Source organism: Camelus bactrianus, chromosome 12, assembly GCF_048773025.1.
Source record: "Camelus bactrianus isolate YW-2024 breed Bactrian camel chromosome 12, ASM4877302v1, whole genome shotgun sequence".
Taxonomy (NCBI): Eukaryota; Metazoa; Chordata; class Mammalia; order Artiodactyla; family Camelidae; genus Camelus; species Camelus bactrianus.
Genome location: NC_133550.1, coordinates 12316416 through 12338098, shown reverse-complemented (window position 1 = coordinate 12338098; position 21683 = coordinate 12316416). Strand labels below are relative to the sequence as shown.

The 21683-nt window shown below is 36.9% G+C and overlaps 2 protein-coding genes and 1 long non-coding RNA gene across 6 annotated transcripts in view; 2 read left to right on the top strand and 1 right to left on the bottom strand.

Annotated features, from left to right (window-relative positions):
• Window positions 1-21683, bottom strand: part of LOC141579365 (uncharacterized) — a 441343-nt gene that overhangs the window by 373261 nt on the left and 46399 nt on the right. The gene's annotated exons all lie outside the window — the stretch shown is intronic.
• Window positions 9716-10645, top strand: LOC141579504 (olfactory receptor 6C4-like). The gene has a single exon (XM_074375922.1). It carries the CDS (start codon window positions 9716-9718, stop codon window positions 10643-10645), a length of 930 nt encoding a protein of 309 aa, XP_074232023.1.
• LOC141579503 (olfactory receptor 6C4-like) lies at window positions 17112-18041 on the top strand. The gene has a single exon (XM_074375920.1). It carries the CDS (start codon window positions 17112-17114, stop codon window positions 18039-18041), a length of 930 nt encoding a protein of 309 aa, XP_074232021.1.

Below are 21683 nucleotides of genomic sequence, written 5' to 3'. Positions count from 1 at the left end.
GAATTTCAGAATTAAAACCTTAATGGGTGAATCCTTACTACATACCAAACTCTCTGCCAGTTACTAGATATCCAATAAAGAGTTAAACTCCAGGACAGTGAGAGAGACTTGGAAATTAAAAAAATACAACCTAAGTGTTCATATAAAGAAATGATTAGGTTTTATTAATGAAAAAGCAGCTCAATCTGAGTTAGTAAGTCAAAAAGTTTTCAGAGCAGGTGCCATTTAAATTGAGTCTTGACAAGTAGGAATAGGTCAAGCAAGCAAAAATAGAGAAGAAACAGGTAGAAAGAATATTGGTGGTGGGAGCACAAATTTTCAGTCCAACAAGATTGAGGAAATGTTGTCATTCATTTCAATTAAATGAAACAGAGAAGGAAAAGAGTTGTGGAGATAAAAGTTTTAGTTTTGAATTAAGTTAAATCCCACTTTAAATAAATTAAATGCTCAAAATGTCAAGCCATTTGGATTTGGGACAAGATCTGTGAATTTAGAAATCCTTACCATGTAGATGGCAACTGATGTGGAAACAGAGGAGGCCACGAATAGAAGCAAGTACAGAAGTTCAAATACTAAACTCTTAGCATCCTCTCATAATTTGAAGAGCATAAGAGGCAGAAGATAAGAAAGTCCACAGAACTGTGGGATTCATAAGAGAATGTCTCAAGAAACACAGGTTATTTGGCAATGTGAAATGCTGCAGAGAGCAATTAATATGAAGAATGAAAGCATGAGAACTGACAATTAGGCTACTGTTATTGATCACAGCCATTTTCAGAAAATGTGGAACTTGGGGGTGGGGTAGGAAGAAGTCAGACCACAGTGGGATACTGGTGGTTAGGAGTTGAAAAGTTAGAAATGGTAAGATGGAATTTCAAGAGTATGGGTCAATGGCTTTGGTTCCTAGACTTGAGGGCATATAACACTGTGCCACGCCTATAACAGGCACTCAATAAATGCTCAATTAATTTAAAAACATGAGTAAATGATGTCTTTATTACACAGGATTCAAGTAAGCTTTCATAAGCTTTTTTATCATCTACTAGTTTTTTAAAGGGCCAAACTCTTTCTCTCCTGAACACTTTAAAGCCTATTTTGAACCACATAGTTATTTCTTTGTAGAGATATCCACAGACAAATCCTCTGTTAATGTCACCTTGTTTAACATTATTTTAAGAGTTTTTTTCTCCTTTTCTCAGGGATATTTATAGGTAAATAAATTAAAAGGAGAATCAGATTTTCACAAAAGCTGTCTAAGCATGTTTTCAGAAGTCTAGGAGACGCACATACCCTTTTATAAAAGTGTGTTCCCCGTTAAACTATCCCTTATATCTACGATCTACTATTAGGAATTAAATTATTTTCTTTTGAGTCTTCTTCCTATTAAAATGCAATCAAGAGAAGCAGTGTACCAGTGTACTATAGAAGTAAACAGCCTCAAAATCTCAGTGGCTTAAATAACCAAAGTTTATAACCTCTCATACTATATGTTCAGTGTGGGTCAGCAGCCAACTCTGCTCCACATGGTAACTTCTGCATCATCTTATAATGCTGCCATCCCCACATAAGATGCTTCAAGGGTCACAACAGGAAACACACAAAACAGGAAATGTCTCAAACCTGCGATTAAAAGCTCCACCCAAAACCCACTGGCCAAAACGAGTTAACAAATGCAAAAGATCCAAGAAGTGTGATCTTCCCACACATACAGAAGGAAAAGAGAACATGAGAACTTGAGAGCAAAAGATGAAAACACCTTATAGGCTAGGATATGTTACTTTTTTTTTCCAAATGACAGCCAAGTCCTGTAAACAAAACTGGCTAAAGAAATTTGGCAGAGCAAATTACCGCCATGAAAATTGTAGTGAAATGTTGGTGGGGATGTAAACTGGGGTGGCCACTATAAAGAACGGTATGGAGGTCCCTTTGAAAACTAAAAATAAACTTACCATATGATCCAGCAATCCCACTCCTGGCCATATATCCAGAGGAAACTCTAATTCAAAAAGACACATGAACCCCAATGTTGACAGCACTACTATTTACAACAGCCAAGACATGGAAGCAACCTAAGTGTCCATCAACAGATGACTGGACAAAGAAGATGTGGCATATATATACAATGGGAAACTACTCAGCCATAAAAAAGAATGAAATAATGCCATTTGCAGCAACATGGGTGGACCTAGAGACTATCATATTAAGTGAAGTCTAAGTCAGAGAGAGAAAGAGAAATCATATGATATCAGTTATAGGTGGAACCTTAAAAAAATGATACAAATGACCTTATTTACAAAACAGGAATAGACTCAAAGACACTGAAAACAAACTTATAGTTACCAAAGAGGAGAGCAGCGGGGGGAGGAGCGATAAATTAATTTTGAGATTACATATACACACTACTATATATACAATATATAAACAACAAAGACCTACTGTGTAGCACAGGGAACTATATTCAATAACTTCTAATAACCTATAATGGAAAAGAATCTGAAAAGAACATAGATATATATTATGTATAACTGAATCACTTTGTTGTACACCTGAAACTAACACAACATTGTAAATCAACTATACTTCAATTAAAAACAGAAACTGGAAAAATAACATATGAGATCGCTCATATGTGGAATCTTAAAAAAAAAAAACAAAGCATAAATACAAAACAGAAATAGACTCACAGACATAGAATACAAACTTGTGGTTGCCAAGGGGGCGAAGGGTGGGAAGAGAAAGACTGGGATTTCAAAATTGTAGAATAGATAAACAAGATTATACTGTATAGCACAGGGAAATATACACAAGATCTTATGGTAGCTCACAGAGAAAAAAATGTGACAATGAATATATATATGTTCATGTATAACTGAAAAATTGTGCTGTACACTGGAATTTGACACAACATTGTAAAATGATTATAAATCAATAAAAAATGTTAAAAAACAAAAACAACAAAAACTGTAGTGAGACAGACTGAGGAAAACAATGTCTCATGGTTTCATCTTTTAAAAATATAAATCATATCATGTCACTTTCTTTCTTAAAACCCTCTGAGAGCTTCCCATTACTTAAATTCCAAATTCCTCACCACAGTCCACAAGGCACTACCTCAACTAGCTCTGGCCCAGCTCTTTCAACACTCTGCCCTCGGCACTGACTAACAGGCCCAGAAGAGGTAACAATTACAGCTCATGTTCCTTCTCCTAAAAGAACTTCAGAACGAATTACATCCTGTTATTTCCTCCCTGTCAGCTTAATCACTACCAGAAAACTCTCTAGATCCTCCTTCATTACCCCCGAGTGATCTGTCATCTTCAAAATCCTCTGAAAACTCTCAGCACACCTGTCCTTCACATATTTCTGATCCTGGAGAGGGGGTGGGTACCCTCCTCGCTCTCCACTGCCTTTTTTTTTTTTTTTTTATTCACGAGATAGTCAGTAGAGTAACATTTATTGATGGTCTACTTACACCAAGACTGCAAAAAACGCTGCAGATAAATGAATGAAAAGTCACGGTTCTACCCTCAAGGCCCTTATAACCAGTAGGAGACCTCATGCTAAATATCAGAGCAGAAATACACCAACGCAATCAAAAGGGAGAGGACAGAGCAGATACTACCACCTGGAGAAGTTAGGGAGCATCTCATATATGTATTCTCTTATCCTTAATTCTCTTCCATTCTTTCGTCATTTTCCCATTCATTATCATACACATGGATGATATTGAAACTAATTATCTTATTGGAGACAGAAGAGAAATTTAAAATTTCTTTTTCCTTTTTAAAAACAAAATTTTTCTGAAGTGCAGTTGATTTACAATGTCAGTTTCAGGTATACAGCAAAGCGATTCAGTTATACATACACATACATGGTTTTTTTCTTTTCAGATTCTTCTCCATTCTCTCCATTGCCTCTTACAGACCACTGTCCTCTATTTTCAAAACCTGTAATTCCGTTAAAGCACATGTCATCAGATTATATCACTCCTTGTTCAACTACTCCCTCAGGTATCTGGTTGGTTCACTGATAAATTTAGCAACTGGCTACCCCAACTCTACCACTTACTCCTGGTTTGATTGTTTGGTGACTTGAATAGCTACAGAGATCGATGTACTGAACCAGTGTGATGTTCTGTGGGCTGGTGAACTCAGCCTGGCTCAGCTGGCTGGCTCTACTTCAAGCTGTGGGTCTGTTCACGACACTGAGGACAAGAGGACCTAAGAAACAAGTAGCTGGATTCCATGGTAAGACACATGCTTGCCCAGGGGAAGAAGATAAATTCCAAGACACTGTCGTTCCCTGCTTCCTCAGTGAAGTTTCTGGAATTCCAGATGTCTAAGGGCATATCAGGGTATACCTTCAAATTAGAATAAAAATTACTACATTTTGTACCTCCTAAGAGGAATCAAAAAGTACAATACACTACATTGATGAGATAATATACACCACATTGGTGACTGCTGTTCTGGCCCACGTACTAAGTAATCCATAAAACTGCTCACAATAAGGGAAAGCTCTCCAGATGGCCCAGACTTTGATGCAAGCAGAGTCCTTATGACTCTGTGGATTTCACTGTATTCAGAGTGTCGGTGGGAGATCAGGACGCAGTGTAGAATTTGTGGCATGCTCCCGTAGGTAAGTCTTAATACAAACCCCCTAAGATAAATCCACACCATCTTTAGCAATTAACTTGCTGTTTTGAGAAATAAGTGTTTTGCTCGTTACTGGGCCTGGCACAGACTGAATGTCTATTCGTGGGGCAAGCTAAAAACATGTACCTTGAACTACTCATCATGAACTGAGTGAATATCTTTCACTAAGTCATAAAAATAGAAGTGTCTAAAAATGCCCCAGCTTCAAGTGGAAGTGAGACATAGGAGATGAAGCTCATGCAGACCCTTCAAAGCAGAAGCAACATGCACAGGCAGAAGGCTCGCACTCCTGATGTATTAACCCTTCCTCTGGTGCCTCTGCTACCTCAAACCACACCTGCAACTTCATGTTTGGTGAGGGTCAGGGAGGCGGGTTCCCAATGACTAATGGACTAGGGAAGAGAAAATAAAGCCTTCTTTACAGATGGCTCTGTGCAATACACTGACATGAGCCAGCGGTGGACTACCGTGGTGTTACAACACCACTGAGGCACGGCCATGAAAAGTAGTTGGGAAGGGAAATCATTCCACCAGCAGAACTTTGATATTAACAGCTGTCACTCTGTCTGGAAGGAGAGATGTCTAGAGAGTTAGACCTATACCATTCAGTGCTTAGAAGATAATGGTTTGTCTATATAATCAGAGACTTAGAATGAAAAAAAAAGTTGGAGGATTGGTTAACCAGGAGGTTTGGGGTAGAGGAATAAGGATGGACCTCTCACAGTGTGACTGAAGCTGAGGACACTTGTAATACCTTATGACTGAGTGCTCACCATAAGTCTCCTGCGGCAAACACACACATCCACCACGCACATCTATCAGAAATTTGGTAGACTTTTCCTTTTCAGTGAATATCTTCAGGGCACAGAAGACTAAAGTGAAGGGAAAGGGTCTAATGGGGAAAACGCTAAACCCTCTACATGGCTCGTGTTACCTGACCAATGTAAGAGTACCACGGCAACAGAAGGCAAATGGCCTCCTACACCTTGTTCTTTAGGAGGCATATGGTGCTAGGAACATTAAATAATTAAGGTATGTCGTCCAGCATTATGCACAATGTAATGAAGGTGTGTTGTGTAGCGTTATGCGTAGCACATGGTAAATGGCTCAAAAAATATACTGTTGTTCTAGTTCCCACGATTATTTTTCATCGTTGTCATTACTCCAGCTTCCACGAGGCTTTTGAACTATACTGATGCTCTCCTGCTAACTTCCTCAGCGTCTCTTTGGACTTCTTCCCCAATCCCTTATTAAAAGTTCAATTCCAGAGTTCTCAGCAAATAGGGCTCATTAGCATGCTCTGAATGGGGGTCTCCTGGGATCTTTTCTCTCCTTCCTCATCTGATTATGCTGAGGTCTCCCCCGAATAGAATATTTAAAATATGCTTCCATCTGGTGTAAAATCAGAAGCAGCACATATCCAGGCTCAGATGAGTCAGAACGGAGGAAACTAGACTTTGAAGGGAGGGTGGTTTCTATTATCACTACCATAAACACATTTAACTTAAATAAATCACACCTCAAAGGATTACCTGCTGGCTGGGGGGCATTTTACATTTTATGTGGAGATAAGAAGTGGCAAATGACAGCTAAGCTGATATACAGCAGGAGGAGTAGGAGTTTTTCTACCAAATTTTCATAAGTTTGTGAACTTTTGTGATGAATTAGGTCAGTAAGTAGCGGTGGGAAGGCAGACAAGTTCAGTTTTATGCCATCTTTCCTCCACATCTGACTTCTAAACTGTGATTCATTCCATAGAGGTGCACGGGTAAAACCCTACAGAACTTTCCCTGAAAGTCAAGTGTAAGTATATTCTCAGCTTCTAGTTAAATCAGTGTTACCTGTTTGTGATTATAGAGCATGAAATTACATTACTGTGATTTTTCTTAATTAAAAAGTAACTCACGCTTGTTTTACAGTATTCATGGAACACAGACAAATACAAAGTAAAAGGAGACAGCTCCCCTTATGTCCTCCACTTCCCATCTAACTCCATAAAAGCAATACTGAAAATTTCTCCAGATCTATGTGAATACGCACGTAAAAATATAGTTTTAGAGCATATACGATATATACTTTTTAACCCAAATGGGATAATACACTACTGTTCAGCAGCTTGCTTTACTCACTTAGCAATATATCAAATATATCTTTCCAAGTGAGTTCACATAAATACTTCCCATTTATTTGTATTGGTGTATTGCATTTTATAGTTTGGATGTGCCAAGTTATTTAGTCACTTCCATACTGATGGAAACTTTAATTGTTTCCAAATTTTTACATTTATAAACAAGGCTATAATGAACATCCTTGTAAAATTATTGAAACAGAATTATCATAGAATTTATATAGAATATGAATGTGAAATTTTGAATGATAACATACATCTGTTCACCAAAGACCAACAATTAATGACTAGGAAGTGCAAGAGCCTGGACATTCAGGTACTGGATGGCATTACCAGGTTCCACACATCCTGTGATTGGGACGTTCCTAGGGACAATGGCAAAGATGGCTCTCTGGTGTTCCAGATAGGCACACGGGCCAGGGATGTACGGAGGGAGTGGGGCTAAGGATTTCTTTATTTCAGGAAACTTAAAAGATCAGAACAATATGAAAATGCCTAATTGATTCTAAAATTCAAAGCTTCTTTCTTGGAATAAATGCCAACATTTCTGAAAAAGAATATTATGACCACATAATCTGGTAGCCCACTTCCTGGTTCTGTGTTCGGGCTGTACCTGTATCTTATGCAAAGTGCCTCAGCCCATCCAGGGAGCTTAGAGAGCACAGATGGAGGAGCCCAGGTACAAATGAACACCTCTCTCTAAGTGTCAGGGGTAAGAATTTAAAGTAGTTCCTGAAAGCCCCTCCTGAAATCATGTGCTTTCTGAGGTTTCTCTTTCCATCAGTGACAGGTCAGTATTACGAAAACAAAGCATGAAGGAACTCTGTGCCCAAACAAACTTTACATGCATTAAGTCATTTTAAAATTATTGTATCCCCCTCACCCTCAGTAACACATAACAGAAATACAGATTTTTATTGTTTGGGGATAGAGGAGCACCAACTATGAACAAGGAAAATCTCAAAATACAACCTTGCTAACAGAGGCCTGGCTCTCAGCTCCTAAAATCTCACCAGAGACTACATGACTCATTGATCATTCATCAGTGGAAGAGAGAAGGGAAGTGATAACATCAATTTATAGATTGAAGAGACTTTACCCTAGACTAACTCTTGAAAGTTCCTATTCACTGTTAGACAAAAAAAGCTAGGAAAACGCACAGTTTATATGGTTGATTTTCAAGGACAAAGGGTAAACAGAGAATAAAATGGTGGGGAGGGGGTAAAAGAAAGAGAAGGGCACTACCTTTTTTCATTTATTTAATAACCATGTATTTTGATTATACTGTGTGTTTTTGCCAATGTTACTGAGGAGTAAAAGAATACCAAAAGAGGAAGAATGTATTTATGAAGAGCCTAGCATAAAACCAGCACTACAATCATTCAGCAAGTGTTGGTTCTCTTGCCCTTCCTCTGCATTTAAGGAACTTACAGTCTGTTTTGGGGAAAGGTGACATATACACAGAAAACAGAAAATGGTCAATGCCTGAAAAGAATGCATCCTATGTGTTAATTCTTATCTTAGAATCAGACATCTCTCTGAATTTATTCTGTGTCACAGATTTTCAGATACTCATTTTGATGTAAAAAATCCACATAGAATGCAGCCAGTCTGGAAGGCAGTATGGTGGTATCCAGCAAAACTGAAAATAGAATTATCATAGGATCCAGCAAGATATGCTGCTGGGTGTACACCCGGAAGAAATGAAAGTAGAATTTTGAAGATATATTTGCACACCCATGTTTACAGCAGCATTTTCACAATAATCAAGAGATAGAAGCAACCCAAACATCCATTACAGATGAATAGGTAGACAAAATGTAATATATATGTACAATGGAATATTATTTAACCTCAAAAGGGGGGAAGTCCTATCACATGGTACAATATAGATTAACCTTGAGAACATTATGCTAAACGAAATAAGCCAGTCACAAAAAGACAAATATTGTACATAAGTTATCTGCTGAAAATGGCTTTGAGAACTTGAGAATTGTGGAGAAGTTTAAACAGAAGTTAAGTAATTTTTATTATAAATTTATGGTAAAATGTATAATAAAAAGATGTAAATATTCAGAAACCTGTTCCTTATCAATAAGCAAAAACTAATTACTTGAATTCTCAAAGTATGGTATAAATAGCCCCCTAATCATTCAAGTTATTCATGAGAAACTTGTAAGTGAGGCTTGCAACTTTTGATTCCAGTTATATTTGTCTAGCCAGAGGAATATCACATACTTATTAATATAATAGACATGGATACGGAAGAAAATTATAGCAGGGATCTGATTGGAGAGGTACCATCTATTTCTCTGCTAAAACCATCTAAGACAGGAGAACTAGGGCCTGAGGAAAAGCTGACACTGGCAGCAAAGATTTACAGACTGATAATATTAGTTACAATGGTCCACAAATTCAAAAACATCAAAGGGAAGTTAGGCCATCTTTGGTCATCACAGTTACAACAGCATTGCTGATCCCCTCCTGAAGGCTCCTCAACTGCAGCTAACAGGTGAGCTTTCCTTCTCACACAGAGACCAAGAAAGTTACAGAAATGAGGTGTCACTGCCAAATGAGCAGAAGCAATGAAAAAGCAAAACTAGGGCTATCATTCAAAGTGGAAATAAAAATAGAAAACAGAAAATGATCACGTAGGCACTGGTTTAGAAGACAGGCTAGGAGAGCTGAGGGGGAGCCTGAGAAGGGGCCACGGAGGACACCCTCCCACGTGAGACTTCAGGGAAATCGTTCTTGTGACGAGTCACCCTCTGTCCCATAGAAAACCTCATCCACATCAAAATGACAGGAAAAAAAGGCATTTGAACCAATTCAATAAGAAAAGCTTAACCTCTTCTAAATGCTCCTGGGCTCCTCTTCCGTTCTCATCACTGACTTCTTTCCTTTGTACCTTCATAGGCAGCAAAGGGCAGCAATGAGAAACCACACCTATATGACAGAATTCATTCTGCTGGGACTGACAGACATCCCAGAGATTCAATTTGTAATCTTTATACTTCTCTTCCTCACCTATGTATTCAGCATCTTAGGTAACCTGACAATCATCACCCTTACACTGCTGGACTCCCATCTCCAGACTCCCATGTATTTCTTCCTCCGGAACTTCTCCTTCCTAGAAATTTTCTTTACAACCACTTTTACTCCTAGGCTACTGTTCAGCATCTCAACCGGGAACAAGAGCATCAGCTTTGCTGGCTCCTTCACTCAGTATTTCTTTGCCATATTCCTTGGGGCAACAGAGTTTTACCTTCTGGCTGCCATGTCCTATGACCGCTATGTGGCCATCTGCAAACCCCTGCATTACACGACCATCATGAGCAACAGAGTCTGCATCCAACTGGTTCTTTGCTCCTGGCTGGGGGGATTCCTCATCATTGTATCCCCAATCATCTTAACCAGTCAACTGGATTTCTGTGCCTCCAATGTCTTGAATCATTATTATTGTGACTATGGACCCCTCATAGAAATATCCTGCTCAGACACACGACTCCTGGAGCTGGCTGACTTTATCTTAGCAGTTGTGACCTTGGTGGTCACCCTGGTGATGGTGATTCTCTCCTACGCAAACATCATCCGGACCGTTCTGAAGATCCCCTCTGCTCAGCAAAGGAAGAAGGCCTTTTCCACGTGTTCCTCCCACATGATTGTCATCTCCCTCTCTTACGGCAGCTGCATCTTCATGTACGTAAAACCCTCAGCAAAAGAAGGAGTTGCCTTCAATAAGGGAGTAGCTGTGCTCAACACCTCAATTGCCCCTTTACTCAACCCTTTCATTTACACCCTAAGGAATAAGCAAGTAAAACAAGCCTTCAAAGATGTGTCCAGAAAGATTGTGAGTCTTTAATGAATGTAAAGACCTCAAACTCAAAAGAAAATCTGAAGAGTAATAATATTCTTGAATTCCTCCCCATGAAAACAAAGGCAGAACTCCTTTAACCCTCTCCTTAGTAAAATAGCATCTCAGATGAATTTATCATAAAGAAGTGTCAAAGTTATATTCCAGACTTGCCAAGGAGGTGGGGGGCGGAATCTTCCAAAACCAGTTCAAATATTTCTTCCCAGTAAATAGATTTTTGAGCCAGACATTTTAAAATTTTACAAGAAATCTAAAACAATACCACTCTTCTCATGACTTTTTTGCAGATTATAGTTATTTTAAATAAAAATATATTATTTGTAAAAAAAAAAATTGTGCTAAAAAGAAATGTTTGTTATACAATTATTCTAAAACAAATTAATATATAGATTTTTTAAGTTCTCAGTTTAATTTCTAATAAGATTAAAAATGGATATAGATATAACCACTTGATAAATTTTTATACAAAAAAGATGTAGCAGGTAACACTGTCAGTCTGAGTACAAAAATGGAATAACTGGATAAAATTACTAGGACTGTCACAAGACTGATGGTCCTGGGCTTATTGGAAAAGTTTAACTTTACAAATGAGGCTCTTAATTTCATGGACGTCTTTAAGAAAGTTGTGCAAACATATTTTCAGAAATACTAGACATTTTCCAGAAGAGGCTAGTAATTACATTTTGCAATAAGGCTTTATTTCACTCTTGGAAAAAAACACCATCTTCTCTTAAGGTTGAGACAATTTTCTTCCTCATTATTCTTGCTCTGAGAATTCTAAAACTGTCTCCTTTTAGACATTTAATACAAAAAGGATTTTCAGTTGTAGGGTTGATACTTATGACTCTACCTCTCCTTCCAGTCATGAAATTAGAATGAAAACTATCACCAGGGGCATCTCCAACAGAGTGAATATCCAACTTCCTCTTAAGGGAAGATTCAGAAGAGTAAGACTCTTCAGCCATGTTGCAATGGACAAAACCTACAGCACTCTGAGTGACCCTGAGCTGTAGAGGACATATTTTGGAGATGAACTTGAGGAGGCTGAGTGAAAGAACTGCCTAAGGATGCCTTAGGGAAAAACATCCACATTTTTTAAGGATTTGTTTTTTAAAGTGTAGTTAAAGTGGGGAAGGCAAAAAAGCCTATATGGTGTAAGGTGTCTGCATCCTTTGAGGTAAAATCTTGATTCTAAGTGGACTGGGGAAAGTTAAGCATGCATATTGTAACTCCTACAGAAATGACTTCAAAAATTAAACACAGAGACACAGTCAAAAATCACAAGAAATAAGTGAATTTAAAGGGAATCATAAAAAAAACTTCAAATAACTGAAAAGTAGGCATGAAAAGGGAAACAGAGGAAATAAACAGATAATAATAAAATGATGGACATGACTCCAAACAGATCAATAATTACATTAAATATAAATGGTCCAAAAATGCCATTTAAAATAGAGATTATCAGAATGGATTTTTTATAAATGACATAACTATATGCTGTCTAGGTGAAATTCTCTTTGAATATAATGATTTATGCAGGTTAAAAGTAAATAATCTAGAAATATATACCATGAAGACACTAATTACGAAAAGAGTCGATTCACCAAGAAGACATCCAAAATGCATACGTACTTAAAAACACAATTGCAAATTATGTAAGTTAAAACATATAATTCAAACAAGAAATAGAAAATCCACAGTTGTAACTGATGACTTCCACACCCCTCCCTCAGTAATACATATAATTAGTGGACAGAAAATAAGCAAGGATTTAGAAGAACTGAACAACACTATCAAATCAATTAGATATAACTGACATTTATAGACGATTCCACCTAAAACAGGAGAACACAGAGCCTTTTCACATGTACATGGACTATTTACCAAAACCCTGGGTCACAGAACAAACCTTAGCAGATTTTAAAAAACTGGAATAATATAAAGTATGTTCTCAACTCATAATGGAACTAAACTTGAAATTAGTAATAGAAACATAACAGAAAATTCTCCAAGCACTTGGAAATTAAACAGCCACTTCTCAATAATTCATAGGTCAAAGAGGAAGTCTCAAAAGAAATTAGAAAATATATTGAATTGAATTAAAATGAGAACCCAATATACCACAAATTGTAATGCAAGCGATAACAGTATGTAAAGGGAAATTTATAACATTAAATGCTTGCATTGGAAAAGATGAGGTAGGATTTTTTTCTGCTTAGCTAAGATATAGCAGGCATATAATATTATGTAAATTTAAGCTATTCAGTGTGATGATTTGATATACATATATATACTGAAATAAGGTTAACCACAATAGGGTTAGTTAACACATTCAACACCCCATATAGTTAGTTTTTTTGTTGTGTGTAGTGAGAATAGAACTATTCTTTTAGGAACTTCCAAGTATACATTATTTTTTTACTTTTTGGAAATTTGAACAATAAGTTTTTTCAGAGATACCTTCATTTTTATTTTTTTCAGCCTCACTGAGATATAACTGACATACAACCTTCTTGAAGTTTAAGGTGTAAAACATGATGATTTGATACAGGCATATACTGGGAAATGATTACCACAATAAGGTTAGTTAGCATCTCCATTGCCTCAGTAACCACCTTTGTGTGTGTGTTACAGAAGATGAGTGAATTCTGGGCATTGAATGTGAAATACTGTTAGCTATAGTCACATGGAGTACATTAGATCCCCAGAACTTAATCATCTTATAACTGGAAGTTTGTACCCTTTGACCAACATGTCCCTATTTTCCCACTCCTCAGTCCCTGGTAACTATCAATCTATTCTTAGTTTCTGAGTGCAGATTTTTCAGATTCCATATAAAAGTGAGATAGCACAATACTTGTCTTTTTCTGTCTGATTTATTTCACCTAGCATAATACTCCCAAGGAACATTCATGTTATTGTAAGTAGGAGAATTTCTTTCCTTTATGGCTAAATAATACTCCATTGTGTGCATATCCATCATCCTCTGACAGATGCTTAGGTTATTTCCATACCTTGGCTATTGTGAAGGATGCTCCAGTGAACATCAAAATGCAGATATCTCTTTGACATACTGATTACATTCCTTCAGATATGTGTATATATATCCTAGAAGTGCAATTGCTGCATTGTGTGATAGTTCAATTTTTAATTTTTTAAAGAATCTCCATACTGTCTCCATAGTGGCTGTACCAATTTACATTTCCAGCAGCAGTGCACAAGGGTTCCCTTTTCTCCATATCTTTGCTGACACTTATTTCTTGTCTTTTTGATAACAGCCATTCTAAGTGGTGTGAGGTAATATTTCGTTGTGGTTTTGATTTGCATTTCCCTGTTGCCGGTTACAAAATTCTGGTTTTTTAAGTGAAAAAAAAAAGTGAATGATGGGCCACAAATGGCAAAGTATCTTTCTTTCTCATGCATGAGTTGTATTCCATTACATATACGTATGCTGCATCTTCATCATCTATTCAACTATTGACGTGCACTTAGGATGCTTCCACATCTTGGCAATTATAATGTTGCTGTTAATAGCAAGGTGTATGTATCCTTTTGAATTAATTTTTATTTTGTTGTTGGCTTTATTTCTTTGAAAACTATGTAAGTTTAAAAAGCTAAAGCTCTAAATGTTCTTAGAAACAATGAACAGTACATACATGTAAACTAAAAAATACATGTGCAGTGAAAAAAATGAGCTATCAAGCCATGAAAGACATGGAAGAAACTTAAAAGACATATTACTAAATGAAAGAAGCCAGTCTGAAAAGGCTACAAACTGTACGATTGCAACCAAATGACATTCTGGAAAAGGCACAGCTACAAAAACAATAAAAAGATCATGGTTTCCAGGGGTTTGGGGAGAGGGAGGGAGGGAGGAATGAACAGATGGAGCACAAGGGATTTTTAGGTATGATACTATAGTGGTGGCTACATGACATTACGCATTTGTCAAAGCCCATAGAATGTACAACATCAAGAGTGAACCCTAATGTAAACTATGGACTTTGGTTGATAATAATGTGCCCATGCTGGTTCATCAATTGTACCAAATATGACTCACTGATGAGGGATGTGGAGGGTAGGGGAGTATAAATGTGTAGGTGGGGACAGCTATGTGGGAATTCTGTATTTTTTTGCTCCGTCTGCTGTAAACCTGAAACCAATCTAAACAAATAGCCTATTTTTTTAAAAAGTAATCTCATTAAATGTCATGGCTTTAAATAGTGAAAAAAAAAGAAACTGATGTTGCAGTTTTTACTATTATTATCATCATTATTGCATCACTTCCCACAGGGCTTTTCTCCTGTAACTGACCCCCTTGTGACAGCTTCCTCACGGGTCTCTTTGGAGCACCTTCCCTAATTACCTGATAAGTTAATTCCCAACATTATTTTTTTAAAAACTAATTAAAATTTTCTGGACATGGATCCCAGGACAATATTTTAATCCCAATGTCTCTGCTGAGTAAACTAGATAAAATGTGTATCACTCAAACTGGTATAAAATTGAAAAGTCCATAACCAGTCTTCAGACCAAATGGAGAAAATGAGACTTAAGAGTAAAATGTTCCTCTGCTTTTCAAATAGTTTAAATGAGGCAGCATCTTCAGGACTTACAGAGCCGATTATAAATGGGGTCAGTGTATAAAAAGGGCAGTAACGAGTGCTTGGTTACAGGTAAGGGGAGCTAGAAACTATTTCTTTCCAAACTAGTGCCTAAGAAGCCTGTGTGCTTTGTGAACAATCAGGGAATCAAGCAGTGTTAGAAAAGTGGAATACACGTTACATTTTATTCCACTTTTTCAACCACATCTGACTTCTCAGTTTTGACTCACCCTTCAGTGTATCAAGAGGTAAGATCCCTCAGCAACTTTTCTGACTGTCAGAAAGTATGTCCACAGGTCACTGACATTACCCTTCTATGATGACAGATTATATGAGATCCACTTCAATGTGATTAACTCTCATTCAGGCTTGTTTTTTTCTTTTTAATTTTTAAATGATCAAGATGGGTACCACATAAAAGGGAAAGTCTTTCATTTTTTGTGCAGTGGCATTCCAGAAATAGCTATCACTGACCATTTGGTATTTTTCTAGACATTCTTCTATGCACTTTAAGAAATATGCACATGAATTTCCAGTTTCTTCCACAGATAAAACAATATACATAATGAGAAACAATCTAATTCACTAGCAGTATATTGTATCATGTCGAAGCCAGTACAAATAAATTTCACATTTTATTCCAAACAGAAATGGTTGTAAGTTATTTACTTATTCACTTATTGGTGGAATTTTTATTGTTTAGTTTTTCATTATTACAAATACTGATGAAATGAACATCTTAAAACAATTACATACGCAGACTTGTGCTGGTATTTCTCTGAAACGGAAATATAAATTTTTGAATGATAATATAGAGAAATTCCTTAAAGACTAAGGCTTGTGAACAGAAGCCCGAGCCTCCCAATCACAGGGTGACATTGCCTTGACATTACAGTCCAGTGGCTACAATGGTCCAAGGGCAAGGGTGGTCCTACATTATGAAAGTGTTCTGGATAAGCACCCACCTCAGAGGGCACCTTGAAGATCCTTAGTTCCAGTGATACTGGAAGATCAGAACAAAGATAAATGCCCAAAAGGATCCTTGACCCTGGCAGGTTCTTTTCTGGGAGGAATCCTTATTAGTCCTTAAGTGACTAGACTGACTCTTCTCTCTACTTTTCGGTAAGAGTCACATCTACGTCCTGGAGACTAAGGGAACATAAGAAGGGATCCAGGTCCACTAAACATTTCTCCCTGACTGTTTAAGCAGTTAAAGAAAGCTCTCCTAGAATTATACCCATCTGTTATCTCTCTCCCATCAGTTAAAACCAAGAGAAAGGGAGACATAAAGAAAAGAGTGCAATATTGCAAAGCTTTCTCCAGCAATGCTACCAGGCTCAGAAGTCTGAACACATAAAAAGAACTATTCGCTCCTGCACTGGAGGGTTGGAGATTGTTATTAGGCAAAGCAAAAGGATACAGCAGGTGTCCGATATGTTCAGGAGAGCATCAACAAAGCAAATCACCAAGGGCATTAAGGCTGCAGAAAGATGAGACATTACTACCAGGATCTTAGAGAGGGGTTTCATCGATATGAGAAGAAAACAAAACAAAGTATGGATAAAGGGGTAAACGTTTGAATGCAGGAGAGGAATTAAGGTGGGCCAGCTGACTACTGTGTTGTTCTGAGAAAAGGGCTTCGGAAATACAGCTGCCTACACGGGAACTTTAGTAAACAGATTTTGTGAAGGGCTAGTTGAGACAAACAGACACTCTGTTTGGATCAGATGGACAAAGGGATTTACCATTTCAAGAGAAATCGACATCCTCCCCTCAATACTCCCGAGTTTTGGTGTCCTTCTCACCACTCCTTCCTCTTCTTCTCAGCTTCACAGGCAGCAATATTAACAATGAAAAACCACACCTATATGACAGAATTCATCCTGCTGGGACTGACAGACATCCCAGAGATTCAGAGTATCATCTTCATACTTCTCTTCTTCACCTACCTACTCAGCACCTTAGGTAACCTGACAATCATCACCCTTACACTACTGGACTCCCATCTCCAGACTCCCATGTATTTCTTCCTCCGGAACTTCTCCTTCCTAGAAATTTTCTTTACAACCACTTTTACTCCTAGGCTACTGTTCAGCATCTCAACCGGGAACAAGAGCATCAGCTTTGCTGGCTGCTTCACTCAGTATTTCTTTGCCATATTCCTTGGGGCCACAGAGTTTTACCTACTGGCTGCCATGTCCTATGACCGCTATGTGGCCATCTGCAAACCCCTGCATTACACGACCATCATGAGCAACAGAGTCTGCATCCAGTTGGTTCTCTGCTCATGTTTGGCTGGATTCCTGATCATCCTCTCCCCTATTATCCTAACCAGTCAACTGGATTTCTGTGCCTCCAATGTCTTGAATCATTATTTTTGTGACCATGGACCCCTCATAGAAATATCCTACTCAGACACACGACTCCTGGAGCTGGCTGACTTTATCTTAGCAGTTGTGACCTTGGTGGTCACCCTGGTGATGGTGATTCTCTCCTACGCAAACATCATCCGGACCGTTCTGAAGATCCCCTCTGCTCAGCAAAGGAAGAAGGCCTTTTCCACGTGTTCCTCCCACATGATTGTCATCTCCCTCTCTTACGGCAGCTGCATCTTCATGTACGTAAAACCCTCAGCAAAAGAAGGAGTTCCCTTCAATAAGGGAGTAGCTGTGCTCAACACTTCAATTGCCCCTTTACTCAACCCTTTCATTTACACCCTAAGGAATAAGCAAGTAAAACAAGCCTTCAAAGATGTGTCCAGAAAGATTGTGAGTCTTTAATGAATGTAAAGACCTCAAACTCAAAAGAAAATCTGAAGAGTAATAATATTCTTGAATTCCTCCCCATGAAAACAAAGGCAGAACTCCTTTAACCTTCTCCTTAGTAAAATAGCATCTCAGATGAATTTACCATAAAGAAGTGTCAAAGTTATATTCCAGACTTGCCAAGGAGTGGGGGGGCAGAATCTTCCAAAACCAGTTCAAATATTTCTTCCCAGTAAATAGATTTTTGAGCCAGACATTTTAAAATTTTACAAGAAATCTAAAACAATACCACTCTTCTCATGACTTTTTTGCAGATTATAGTTATTTTAAATAAAAATATATTATTTGTAAAAAAAAATTGTGCTAAAAAGAAATGTTTGTTATACAATTATTCTAAAACAAATGAATATATAGATTTTTTAAGTTCTCAATTTAATTTCTAATAAGATTAAAAATGGATATAGATATAACCACTTGATAAATTTTTATACAAAAAAGATGTAGCAGGTAACACTGTCAGTCTGAGCACAAAAATGGAATAACTGGATAAAATTACTAGGACTGTCACAAGATTGATGGTCCTGGGCTTATTGGAAAAGTTTAACTTTACAAATGAGGCTCTTAATTTCATGAAAGTCTTTAAGAAAGTTGTGCAAACATATTTTCAGAAATACTAGACATTTTCCAGAAGAGGCTAGTAATTACATTTTGCAATAAGGCTTTATTTCACTCTTGAAAAAAAACACCATCTTCTCTTAAGGTTGAGACAATTTTCTTCCTCATTATTCTTGCTCTGAGAATTCTAAAACTGTCTCCTTTTAGACATTTAATACAAAAAGGATTTTCAGTTGTAGGGTTGATACTTATGACTCTACCTCTCCTTCCAGTCATGAAATTAGAATGAAAACTATCACCAGGGGCATCTCCAACAGAGTGAATATCCAACTTCCTCTTAAGGGAAGATTCAGAAGAGTAAGACTCTTCAGCCATGTTGCAATGGACAAAACCTACAGCACTCTGAGTGACCCTGAGCTGTAGAGGACATATTTTGGAGATGAACTTGAGGAGGCTGAGTGAAAGAACTGCCTAAGGATGCCTTAGGGAAAAACATCCACATTTTTTAAGGATTTGTTTTTTAAAGTGTAGTTAAAGTGGGGAAGGCAAAAAAGCCTATATGGTGTAAGGTGTCTGCATCCTTTGAGGTAAAATCTTGATTCTAAGTGGACTGGGGAAAGTTAAGCATGCATATTGTAACTCCTACAGAAATGACTTCAAAAATTAAACACAGAGACACAGTCAAAAATCACAAGAAATAAGTGAATTTAAAGGGAATCATAAAAAAAACTTCAAATAACTGAAAAGTAGGCATGAAAAGGGAAACAGAGGAAATAAACAGATAATAATAAAATGATGGACATGACTCCAAACAGATCAATAATTACATTAAATATAAATGGTCCAAAAATGCCATTTAAAATAGAGATTATCAGAATGGATTTTTTATAAATGACATAACTATATGCTGTCTAGGTGAAATTCTCTTTGAATATAATGATTTATGCAGGTTAAAAGTAAATAATCTAGAAATATATACCATGAAGACACTAATTACGAAAAGAGTCGATTCACCAAGAAGACATCCAAAATGCATACGTACTTAAAAACACAATTGCAAATTATGTAAGTTAAAACATATAATTCAAACAAGAAATAGAAAATCCACAGTTGTAACTGATGACTTCCACACCCCTCCCTCAGTAATACATATAATTAGTGGACAGAAAATAAGCAAGGATTTAGAAGAACTGAACAACACTATCAAATCAATTAGATATAACTGACATTTATAGACGATTCCACCTAAAACAGGAGAACACAGAGCCTTTTCACATGCACATGGACTATTTACCAAAACAGACCATACCCTGGGTCACAGAACAAACCTCAGCAGATTTTAAAAAACTGGAATAATATAAAGTATGTTCTCAACTCATAATGGAACTAAACTTGAAATTAGTAATAGAAACATAACAGAAAATTCTCCAAGCACTTGGAAATTAAACAGCCACTTCTCAATAATTCATAGGTCAAAGAGGAAGTCTCAAAAGAAATTAGAAAATATATTGAATTGAATTAAAATGAGAACCCAATATACCACAAATTGTAATGCAAGCGATAACAGTATGTAAAGGGAAATTTATAACATTAAATGCTTGCATTGGAAAAGATGAGGTAGGATTTTTTTCTGCTTAGCTAAGATATAGCAGGCATATAATATTATGTAAATTTAAGCTATTCAGTGTGATGATTTGATATACATATATATACTGAAATAAGGTTAACCACAATAGGGTTAGTTAACACATTCAACACCCCATATAGTTAGTTTTTTTGTTGTGTGTAGTGAGAATAGAACTATTCTTTTAGGAACTTCCAAGTATACATTATTTTTTTACTTTTTGGAAATTTGAACAATAAGTTTTTTCAGAGATACCTTCATTTTTATTTTTTTCAGCCTCACTGAGATATAACTGACATACAACCTTCTTGAAGTTTAAGGTGTAAAACATGATGATTTGATACAGGCATATACTGGGAAATGATTACCACAATAAGGTTAGTTAGCATCTCCATTGCCTCAGTAACCACCTTTGTGTGTGTGTTACAGAAGATGAGTGAATTCTGGGCATCGAATGTGAAATACTGTTAGCTATAGTCACATGGAGTACATTAGATCCCAGGAACTTAATCATCTTATAACTGGAAGTTTGTACCCTTTGATCAACATGTCCCTATTTTCCCACACCTCAGCCCCTGGCAACTATCAATCTATTCTTAGTTTCTGAGTGCAGATTTTTCAGATTCCATATAAAAGTGAGATAGCACAATACTTGTCTTTTTCTGTCTGATTTATTTCACCTAGTATAATACTCCCAAGGAACATTCATGTTATTGTAAGTAGGAGAATTTCTTTCCTTTATGGCTAAATAATACTCCATTGTGTGCATATCCATCATCCTCTGACAGATGCTTAGGTTATTTCCATACCTTGGCTATTGTGAAGGATGCTCCAGTGAACATCAAAATGCAGATATCTCTTTGACATACTGATTACATTCCTTCAGATATGTGTATATATATCCTAGAAGTGCAATTGCTGCATTGTGTGATAGTTCAATTTTTAATTTTTTAAAGAATCTCCATACTGTCTCCATAGTGGCTGTACCAATTTACATTTCCAGCAGCAGTGCACAAGGGTTCCCTTTTCTCCATATCTTTGCTGACACTTATTTCTTGTCTTTTTGATAACAGCCATTCTAAGTGGTGTGAGGTAATATTTCGTTGTGGTTTTGATTTGCATTTCCCTGTTGTCGGTTACAAAATTCTGGTTTTTTAAGTGAAAAAAAAAAGTGAATGAAGGGCCACAAATGGCAAAGTATCTTTCTTTCTCATGCGTGAGTTGTATTCCATTACATATACGTATGCTGCATCTTCATCATCTATTCAACTATTGACGTGCACTTAGATGCTTCCACATCTTGGCAATTATAAATAATGTTGCTGTTAATAGCAAGGTGTATGTATCCTTTTGAATTAATTTTTATTTTGTTGTTGGCTTTATTTCTTTGAAAACTATGTAAGTTTAAAAATGTTCTT

What these genes read in the sequence shown, in the direction of transcription:
- LOC141579504 (XM_074375922.1), top strand. Translation starts at nt 9,716, where the DNA reads ATGAGAAACCACACCTATATGACAGAATTCATTCTGCTGGGACTGACA.
- LOC141579503 (XM_074375920.1), top strand. Translation starts at nt 17,112, where the DNA reads ATGAAAAACCACACCTATATGACAGAATTCATCCTGCTGGGACTGACA.